The sequence below is a fragment of the Pseudorasbora parva genome, chromosome 24 (assembly GCF_024679245.1).
Source record: "Pseudorasbora parva isolate DD20220531a chromosome 24, ASM2467924v1, whole genome shotgun sequence".
Lineage (NCBI taxonomy): Eukaryota > Metazoa > Chordata > Actinopteri > Cypriniformes > Gobionidae > Pseudorasbora > Pseudorasbora parva.
Window position 1 is genome coordinate 24,943,164 of NC_090195.1, and position 10,981 is coordinate 24,954,144.

General features: G+C 47.5%; 1 protein-coding gene across 3 annotated transcripts; it reads right to left on the bottom strand.

Moving 5' to 3' along the window:
• Positions 1 to 4,255: 4,255 nt before the first annotated feature.
• Positions 4,256 to 10,613, bottom strand: LOC137063987 (uncharacterized). 3 transcript variants are annotated; one of them, XR_010901463.1, is made up of 3 exons: positions 10,159 to 10,613; positions 4,582 to 7,450; positions 4,256 to 4,513 (listed from the first exon to the last, which is right to left on the bottom strand). XR_010901463.1 is itself a non-coding variant. In XM_067435320.1 (3 exons), the coding sequence occupies exon 1, from the start codon at positions 10,015 to 10,017 to the stop codon at positions 8,347 to 8,349; it is 1,671 nt and encodes a 556-aa protein (XP_067291421.1). In that variant the 5' UTR covers positions 10,018 to 10,140; the 3' UTR covers positions 4,256 to 4,513; positions 4,582 to 4,689; positions 7,336 to 8,346. The 3 variants fall into 3 exon arrangements, 2 of the variants coding, with proteins under 2 accessions (XP_067291421.1, XP_067291420.1); XM_067435320.1 differs by lacking the exon at positions 10,159 to 10,613 and having other exon boundaries at positions 4,582 to 4,689; positions 7,336 to 10,140; XM_067435319.1 differs by lacking the exon at positions 10,159 to 10,613 and having other exon boundaries at positions 4,582 to 10,140.
• Positions 10,614 to 10,981: the final 368 nt, after the last annotated feature.

Genomic DNA, 10,981 nt, shown 5'->3' on the forward strand with positions numbered 1-10,981 from the left:
CACTGCTTCTGGATATTGTGTTGCGTAGTCCACGATGACCAACGCAAAACGATGTCCGCGTGCGGATCGCTCTAATGGCCCGATGAGGTCCATCCCAATTCTTTCGAAGGGGGCCTGCATTAATGGGAGGGGGCACAATGGCGCTTTGGGAGCGGCCAGTGGGTTTACCAACTGACATTCCGGACAAGACGCGCACCACCTGCGCACGTTGTCATGAATGCCTGGCCAAAAAAATTGGGTCATGAGGCGATTCAGCGTGGCCGCCTGTCCCAAGTTAGGAACTCTTAGGAACTAATAACTGGGTTGTATCTACCTTTGTCTGAGTGTCTTGGGTCACTCGATACAACCGGTCTTTTAGTATGGCGAAATAGGGATAGGTGACGGGCAAGGCGGGATGGAGAGACTGGCCGCCGATAGAGCGGACCTGTTGGAAGGCGTGTTTGAGGGTCTCATCCTGTGACTGCTCCAGAGGAAAGTCATCGCGGTCCGAGAGAATCAGTCTCTCGATCCCGCTCGGTTCCTCTGGAGCCGTCTCCAGTGGTCCCGTCTCAGTCTCTCCAAGCTGTACTCGCTCCGTCCCTATCCTAGCCTTTTTTCCCCAAGCAGCATCCTCACATAACGACCTCAATAAAACTGCAAAGGCGGGCCAATTCGTCCCTAGAATTAGCAGATGCCGGAGGTGAGGACTAACCGCCACCTCTACACTATGTTTTTCTCCCCTAAACTGAATCGTGATTGGGATAACCGGATACTCCACCACATCCCTGTGCACACACCGCACCTTAACCACGCGGCTTGTATCCAATGCCCCCGGCTGCATCAGGTTTTGATGGATCGAGGATGGACAGACCCCTGGGCGGGGCCCTCGAATTCCCGAACTGCCCTGGGCCCATTCCGCCCCAGCCTATGGGGGGAATACGAGGGGGGCCCAGTGGGCGGGACCTAGGGAGAGGGACAGGGCGAGAGAGAGAGACAGATGGGAGAGAGAGAGAAGCAGAGGGGGGAGAGAGAGAGGCAGAAGTTAGTGGGGGTTCGCCGACCCCAGGGCACGCCACCATGTGGTCCTCCGCCAGGTTGATGGCCGTCTCCAGTGACGTGGGCCGGTGGCACTGGACCCACTCGGCTGTTCTCTTAGGGAGCCGAGCGATGAACAGCTCCAGTACCACCAGATCGACAATGTGGTCCACGTTGCTTCCGCCGGCCAGTAGCTACTTGCGGCAGGAATCCCAGCAGCTCCGGCTCCCCAGTCCTTTGAAACAGTTCGAGGAAGGCCTCGGGATTGTCCTGTGGCCCCATCTTGTGCATTGGCATGTGAACCGGTGCGCCGGTCTGCCCGGCGGCCTTGTGGCACTTGCCACTTGCGGCAGGAGTCCCGGAGCTGCTGGGCCATCAGCAGCTCCAGCTCCCCAGTCCTTTGAAACAGTTCGAGGAAGGCCTCGGGATCGTCCTGTGGCCCCATCTTGTGCATTGGCACGCGAACCGTCGAGCCAGCTCCAGAACCTCTCGCAGTCCTCCTGCTGGCCTTGGACGATTGCGGCGAATCTCCGTTCTTGGTCCGTCCGAAGGTCCAGCAGAGCCTGATGTTGTTCGCGGTGTAGGACCGCGAGGGATGAGATGATCTCCGCAAGTGGGGTGGAGGACGATGTCTGCATGGCGGCGGCGCGGTCCTACTTCCTTCCCGGGGTTCGGCATCAGTGTAACAAGTTCTTTAGGTAAGGAAGGAAGAGGACAAGGGGTCGGCGTGACTGCTGACGCTTACTCTTTATTTCTTCAATAAACTCAAAACAAATGTACACATCAACGTGTAACTTTCTCAGTCTCAGATCACTTCCGGGTTCCGGTCTCACTTTCCGTTTCCGGGTACTCAGGGTCATGTGGGTGTCGCATCAGCAGTTCCTCTCTCTCCCTCCTGCTTCCGATTCCACAGGCGTTTTATCCTCTCCCCATGCCCATTACTGGAACGAGATACAGGTGTTATCAATCTGCGGCTCTCTCTCCCACTGCAGACCTCGCTGAACCACGCCCCCCTTGCCACGGTAAGACACAGAAATACATTTCTGAATGAATAGGCTGTTCCCAGAGTGCTGTATCAAGACACCTCAGTGGGACGTCTGTGGGAAGGAAAAAGTGTGGCAAAAAAACGCTGCACAACGAGAAGAGGTGAAGGAAGATTGTGGTGAAGGACCGATTCCAGACCTTGGGGGACCTGCGGAAGCAGTGGACTGAGTCTGGAGTAGAAACATCCAGAGCCACCATGCACATGCGTGTGCAGGAAAAGGGCTACAGGTGCCGCATTCCCCAGGTCAAGCCACTTTTGGGCTACAGAGAAGCAGCACTGGACTGTTGTGTCAGTGATGGTCTGGGGTGCCATGTCAGCTGCTGGTGTTGGTCCACTGTGTTTTATCAAGGGCAGGGTCAATGCAGCTAGCTATCTGGAGATTTTGGAGCACTTCATGATTCCATCGGCTGAAAAGCTTTATGGAGATGAAGATTTCATTTTTCAGCATGTAGGAAATTGTTCCCGTGTCTTTGTGTGCCTCAGTCTCTGCTCAGCAATCAGTCGAGATCTCGGGAGAGTGCAGGTCAATGAACCACACGAGTGAAGTCAATATGGTTTATTCAGAATGCAGCTCTCAAAACACAACAAGAAAAACAGTGATACTTATACATCAATCCACGCCCTAATAGTTGGACGCACCCTACATAGGAAACAGAAAGATAACTCCATATATGTCAACAATATAGAAATGCACGCATTTGGCTGTCAAATACCAGGAATAGATAGCTCTGTAGTTGGACGATAACAGCTGGGTGGGTACACGCTGTACACAGCAAAAATAGGACACAAACATCAGTTCCCCTTTTATGTTATCAGAAAGACAGTTTGCAGAAAACACATACACAGAATATATATGCACATATAATCTTTCAATCCCCTCTTTTAAGCTGAAAGCTTAACGTTTTGAAATTGGTTCATAGTGATGTGGCGGTGTCATGCTAGAGATCGTAGCATATACTCTATTCATCAAACATTGCATTAAGCATGGCCCAAAGATACACACGGCCAATAAAATCAGCAGTATTGGAATCAACATTGTCACAAAGGGTGTTACCCAACCAAACAGAGAATGCATCAGCCCCCAACCCCAATCCTTCTCTTTGGTTTCATCCCCATACAGCTTATGTGCCATCTTTCTCAACTCTTCCACAGCATGGCCCACGGCTCCTTCAGCTTCATCCTCGGCAGGAACAAAGGTGCAGCACTGATCCCCCACCATGGCACAGACGCCCCCCTTATCAGCCAGGAGCATGTCCAATGCCAGGCGGTTTTGCATGGTCATCAGGCGCAGGGCACCTAATTCTCTTCTTACCCCTGTCATACCATCAGTGGTGTCATTGACAAACTTTGCCAGTCGATAGTGAAGGACCTCTATATGAACCCATTGATCAGCAGTTCCCTTTTGGGGGAACATAGAGGTCCACCACCTAGTCCAGTGGGTGGTTAGTCGGTGGTTTTCAGGGACTTCGTTCATAGACACGTCCCTCCTCAGTCGATGGTGCGTGGGCCTATGCTGATGAACCTTTTTGAATATCTGGATTGGGTAAGATAACTGAATTGGGGCACACAGACCAGACCAGTTTCCTGGTATATCTTTAAACATTGCTCCGGGGCCGCAATACCACCACCAATCAATGTGTAACCTGAAGGTGACATTACCGTACCTCCCACTCTGGTATATCTTAAGGAACGTTTTCCTTAAGGTGCTAACATGTACAGTGGTAGCATTGAAGCTAGTTCCCTCCCTCTGTTCCTTGAGCACCACTTTACACATGCTTCGTCTAATTCTGCCCCTAGGGTCGGATGGGTTAGTACTGTTGCTCTTATAACACCTAATGAAAGTGAAATTCTTCGGAAAAATAGGTCTGATTTCAATATGTTCAGGTAAAAAAGGGTGTTGGGGCCTGGAGCCATTCTGAAAATGGTCAACACAGCGGGCTCTGGGCAGCCATGCATAATCTCTTCCTCCAGGCCACGTATACAGAAACGTACAGGAATGATCATAAGCAGACTGGTCTAAGACAGGCATGGAAATGCTGACAACAGATGACATTATTTGTTGACATACGTAACAGGAGTCATTGGTGACATCTCTAGCAGTAGAATTGGCATATTGCCAAAACAGATTATCGGATGGCCTTCCAGCCAAGGTACAGGTCATACAGAGAGCAATTACCTTCACATAATACATCTGCATTCTGAAAATATGCATAATATCAATACAACAATAATAACAATGATAGTAATAATGGTTTCAAAGCAAATAAAATCAAAAGGATATTGGTGCTGATGAGTGTTATGTCATGAGCAGCGCTGCGTGTTCAGCTCCTCTGCTATGCAATAACAGACAGTCAGCCAAGCAAAGAATCGTGGTCAGTCCCAGTCAGTCCAGGTCACGCACCGCCCCAGCCTCTCCGTCCCCTGACGCAGTAGTGGTCTTCTTGGAAACCCTACCTAAGTGGCCCCTTGTTACAGCCTCTCCGCCCCCTGACGCAGTAGTGGTCTTTTTGGAAAAACCCTACCTAAGTGGCTTGTTAAGGTATCGGACAGCTCCAGTACCTAGACAGACATAGTTACTTCTCTACAATTATTGCCATTGCATTTCCATCAATGCACACGTCCTGGGACACCTGTAACACACAAAATTAGTTATCAGTTTGTCCAGGGATTTTCTTCAGCCTGGTAGCGTGGATCCACTGTGGAAAAGATTCCGTTAGTGCTGCAGTTCGAGTTACCGCCACGATTTTTGTTGGGGAGCTATATTTTGTAGCTTCAAAAGAATCCCCCATCTTTAAAAATTGTTTGACCATCACCTCGTCCCCAATTTTGAACGGGTGTGTCGGGTCTAACGGCAGTGGTGCAGAACTCGAATGCAGCTTCCTCCAGTTTTCATGGAGGGCCTCACATAATAACTTAGCATATTCCCCCAGGGGCACGTCACATCCAATACCTCCAAGTATCCCGCCTCCTTTCCAGGGAGCGGGGAATGGGCGACCCATCACCATTTCATATGGAGATAGCCCTTTAAGACCCTTATGGGGTGCCATTCTCATCTCGGCTAGGACAACGGGCAACAATTTTGGCCAGTCACTGTGGCCTACTGTATGCATTGCTTTTCTTAATTTGTCCTTAATAGTTCTATTGGCTCGTTCTACCACCCCGGATGACTGTGGATGATACGGGATGTGGTGTTGCCACGTGATTTGTAACTGTTTTGTCATATCCATTAATACCCTTGCAATGAAAGCAGGGCCTTTGTCTGAGTCAATGGCGAGTGGTATACCATACCTGGGTATAATTTCCTTCGTTAGATGTGTTACGACTGTCTTTGCATCCTCCTTGGCGCACGGGAAAGCCTCAATCCACCTTGAAAACTTATCAATAAACACCAATAAGTATTTGTACGGACCTTTTTTAGGTAAATGCGTAAAATCTACTTGCCATTGTTGTAACGGACTCTCCGGTAGCGGTAAAGTCTGATGCTTTGCTACTGGTTTTGTGGTATTATTCATTGCACATGTTACACATCTCCCTAACGTGTCTTGTATTCTTGCTGTCAAATCTTGTATGCATAAGAATTTAGACATATCCTCATATACCCCTCTTTGGCCGCGATGTGTGACACCATGAAATTCCCAAATGAGGAAATAAGCGCATGAGGCTGGCACACAGACGCGGCCATTCTTATCAATTACAATGCCCATCTCATTCTTGGCACTACCAATAGAATCCCAATAGGCCCTGTCACATTCGGATGCTGAAGCTTGCATTGTTCTTAAGTCTCTATCTGGTATCATACCACAGGTCAGAACCTGCGGCTCGGCCGACACGGCGGCTATGTTCAACCAGGGAGGCATTTTTCCGGATAAAGCCCCCTCTTTTGCCATTTTGTCCGCCAGGCTATTACCACTGGCCTCACTGTTGTTTAAATATGAATGTCCTTTCGTCTTAATTATGGCTAAACGACGAGGTAATCTACAGGCCTGTATCAGGTCCATCACTAGTGACCCATGTGCGATTGGTTTGCCATCGGCAGCAACATATCCTCTGGTAGCCCAGATTTGTCCAAAATCGTGGGCCACACCAAAAGCATACCTGCTGTCTGTATATATGTTAACATCCTCGTCTTCAGCCAACATACAGGCTCTCGTGAGTGCAATCAATTCAGCAGCCTGTGCTGATGTAAAAGGTAAAGAAAAAGACTCTAATGTATGGTCAGGTAGTTCACATACAGCATAACCACACAAATACACCCCATCCTGTGGCTTAGAACACGAGCCATCCACAAACAGCGATCTCGCGCCCTCTATGGGTGTTGACATCATATCAGACCTAATGGAGCAGTCAGTGGTTATGGTAACCATACAATCATGTTCATCATTATCACAATCATCCTGTGCATGGATCAGGCGCTGTAATGCATGAGCTACTGTGTCATGTGATGAGGTTGGTTTTATGACCATGTTTTCAGTATTCAGCAGCACACCCTCGTACCCACTCCGTCGTTGGACTGACAAGTGTTGGGTGGATAAATGCTTCAGCATGTACTGAATTTGATGAGCGCAATGTACTGTTAAATGATGGCCCTGTACAATCTTTTGACAGTCGGACACCATCACTGCTGCAGCAGCAATCGCCTTTAGACAGGCTGGCAGCCCTTTGGCTACACTGTCTAATGATTTTGACAAATATGAACATGGCCTAAACCCTCCCCCATGCTCCTGTGCTAACACTGCACTAGCAGTGTCACCATAATGTGTGACATACAGGTGAAAGGGCAACGCGTAGTTTGGGAGCCCCAATGCTGGTGCTGAACATAAGGCGGCCTTCAGAGTCTCATAGGACTGCAGCATTGGCTGCGTCCAGGTCAATGGACCTGACATAGGATCATCATGAGTAAAAGCACTTCTGAGTGTTTTATCATGATAAGAGCAATCAGGAATCCACTGCCTGCAGTAGTTAATCAAACCAAGGAATGCCATTAACGCGTGCTTAGTGGCTGGTCGTTTTGTGTCAACAATTATTTTTATTCGCTCTGGTGAAAGCAGCTTTTGGCCCTTAGAGAGCACATGACCTAAATAGTTGACTTCTGATAAGCAGAACTGCATCTTTTGTTTTGACACCTTGAAACCACAGTCAGCCAGTCGCTGCAAAAGGCAGACAGTAGCCTCCCTACAGTCTGCAATGGTTTTCCCAGTAACCAGGATGTCATCTGCATACTGCAACATACATGAATTCATGGGCAAGTTAAGATCAGACAAGCAGTCCCTGATTACCTGTGTGAAGACTGCAGGTGAATCGACGAACCCTTGTGGCATTCTCGTCCACGTGAATTGGCGGCCCCGGTGCGTAAATGCGAATAATTGCTGCGTGTTCGGGTGCACTGGGACACTGAAAAAGGCAGAGCACAAGTCAACAACAGAAAAATATTCATGATCTGATTTTATCGATGACATGATGGCCGGTACATCAGGAACCACAGGGGCCACTGGAACAATTATTTCATTAATTGCCCTTAAGTCCTGAGTGAATCTCCAGGTACCATCAGCCTTCCTCACTGGATTCACAGGCGTGTTGTATGAACTTTTACATGGTACAACCACTCCCTGTTCTGTTAGAGAATTCAAGACCTTGTCAATACCCAAAGCTTTATCTTCTGACAGTGGATATTGCTTCCTATATACAGGGTCGTGGTGTTTAACAGTGGCTTCGTATGGTGGGCAGTTAACGAAGCCCACGTCATTCTTATGTGCCGCCCATAAATGATCAGGCAGGCCCAGACCATTTAAATTTTGATCCCCTGTTTGGGACATGCAAGCGAAATTATGAGGAACCACAGCCCCATGGATGGCCATCAAACAAGTATTTTCTGTCGCAGAGCTATTGACAGTTAGCTTAGAGCCAGAGAAACAGAAGCTTAAGCACAGCTTTGACATTAAATCCCTTCCTAAAAGGTTGAAGGGGGATCCTTCCATAAACACAAAACGATGTCTTAATCGAGTGTCAGGGTCATCAGCGCAAAATACTAAAAAAGGAGGAGTTAAGTGACTTTGAAAGGGAACCCCATCAATTCCCACAGAGCTAATGGTTTGTCCAGAGACAGGTCCCTCGTAAGTAGACCCCAGCGAGGACATTGTAGCCCCTGTGTCCAAAATGAAGCTGTATATAGAGCCATTTACATTCAAATCTACAGTTGGCACATCACTGCTGAGCAGCGAGTCAAAGTTGACAGATAGTAAAGCCTCATTGCAGGAGTGATGGCTGGGGTCTGTGCTCTGTGGGCGGCCCTAGTGATGGTAATATGGGTTGGGCCCCCCTCTTCCTGTGTTTTGAGGGGGAAGAGCATCAGCAGGCCCAGTGCTGCGCTGGGGGTTATAATTACCCTGCCTTGCTTGCTCATAGTGCTGAGGACCCTGGAAACCAGGTCCAGCACCATACATAGGCACAGACAGTGGCCTCCTCCCCACTTTCAAGTTCTGTCTGTCCGATATGCGCTTCCTGCACTCCCTATACCAATGTCCGGGCTTCTGACAGTAATCACATTTACCCTTCTTCCTACCACTATTCTGGCCTTGATTCTGAGATTGGACTGCGACACAGGCGACGTTTTTCTTAACACCCTGAGTTTGAAACAACCCGTCAGACTCTAACGTTCTAATTTTGGCTGCAGCATCTTTAATTTTCAGAGTACTTCTGTCACTGAGGTGATGTTTCAGTGTATCCTGGTGAGCGGGAGTACAATTAGCCATGAAAGTAGACAAGAACATAGGGTGTTCCTTGTTAACATCTAGATCCAGCCCACCAACATTCATCCAAACATCGATAAATCGCTTCATGAACTGCGATGGCGGTTCATCCTTTTCTTGTTTACAATTAGTGACCTGTGACAAGTCACGGTTCGCTGCTTTTAGATTTAGCAAGTATTTTTTCAGGTTTTTCTCCAATTCTTTGAGCATTTCAGGCGCCTGATCACGCCATTTGAGAGTAATGACTGTCTTTTTTGTTTTTCGAGTTTCGTCCTTTACCTCTTCCTTTACCGTCTCTATTCTATCAGTTCCTGGTTCTAACACTGCCACGGCAGCTATTAATGCTTCCTCGTTGTACGCATCTCCCAATTTGCATTGTAAGATGAATCTATAATCCGCACCTACTAGTTGGCAATGACGAGAAGTCCTAATTAACATATCTACGAACTGTATAGGTTTTGACGGACTTGGTAACAGGTCGATTATGTCTTTTAGGGCGCTTGGAGACGGAGGCTGAATGTCAATCCCCCCTCTTTTCTCCATCCAAACAGCTGCCACATTCTGCACTTTGGGACCCTTAATCAGGTCCTGCATGTCCGCATATTCATTATCATCACACTCAGAATTGTCCAAATTGATCCCTTCACTTGTAGGAAGCGAGGGATAAATTTTGGGTATTTCTCTTATTTTTTGTTCTTTTTTGTTTTCGCAAGGTTTCTCTGAAACCTGGAGGGGTGCAGGCGGCGGCGAAGTTTTTGAAACGCACGCCAAATTAGACGGTGAAACATAAGGTGGAGGATTTTCCCGTGGCAAAGTGCAATGTTCTGGCACGGCAGTCGTGGGTTTGTTCTTTTTTGGACTGTTCTTTTTTAGTTTTTCTGGGTTAGGAACAGTTTTTAAGACGGCTTTTGGCACATATGCCCGAGTTTTGTCTCTCCATACATCAGCCATTTTATACCACACGTCATATCCCTCTTTCATATAATCATAGTCCCAATTGGGATCACCCTGTTTACCATAAATTAGGTCAAATGCATTACGTAAGAATCCAGGGTCAAAAGTTCCTTCCCTAGGATAACTACGCCATTGTGTACCCTCTGTCCAGCCGGCTAAATTATCCAAATATGGATTTGTATAATATCCCCAACTACATCTTTCCATCCATGCTTTAGGAGCTTCGCTTGGTTCTGGTTTTGGATATGTTTGCCCCATTTTCAAAGATTAACTGGCCAGGCACTGATACACACAGTTCAATCAATCTATGTATTTCTTTATACAAAAGTAGTATAAATGTTTCCCTTAAGTTTCTCAAGATACAACCAGAACAGGTAGTGAATCAATTTTATCTCTTACCTGTCTGGATGTATCCCGGACGAGCCCCCAAAACACTGTAGGAAATTGTTCCCGTGTCTTTGTGTGCCTCAGTCTCTGCTCAGCAATCAGTCGAGATCTCGGGAGAGTGCAGGTCAATGAACCACACGAGTGAAGTCAATATGGTTTATTCAGAATGCAGCTCTCAAAACACAACAAGAAAAACAGTGATACTTATACATCAATCCACGCCCTAATAGTTGGACGCACCCTACATAGGAAACAGAAAGATAACTCCATATATGTCAACAATATAGAAATGCACGCATTTGGCTGTCAAATACCAGGAATAGATAGCTCTGTAGTTGGACGATAACAGCTGGGTGGGTACACGCTGTACACAGCAAAAATAGGACACAAACATCAGTTCCCCTTTTATGTTATCAGAAAGACAGTTTGCAGAAAACACATACACAGAATATATATGCACATATAATCTTTCACAGCACGACCTGGCACCTGCTCACAGTGCCAAAACCACTGGTAAATGGTTTACTGACCATGGTATTACTGGGCTCAATTGGCCTGCCAACTCTCCTGACCTGAACCCCACAGAGAATCTGTGGGATATTGTGAAGAGAAAGTTGAGAGACGCAAGACCCAACACTGGATGAGCTTAAGGCCGCTATCGAAGCATCCTGGGCCTCCATAACATCTCAGCAGTGCCACAGGCTGATTGCCTCCATGCCATGCCACATTGAAGCAGTCATTTCTGCAAAAGGATTCCCGACCAAGTATTGAGTGCATAACTGAACATAATTATTTGAAGGTTAACTTTTTTTGTATTAAAAACAGTTTTCTTTTT

Coding starts and splice junctions, on each gene's coding strand:
- LOC137063987 (XM_067435320.1), bottom strand. CDS start 10,017: ATGGGGCAAACATATCCAAAACCAGAACCAAGCGAAGCTCCTAAAGCA.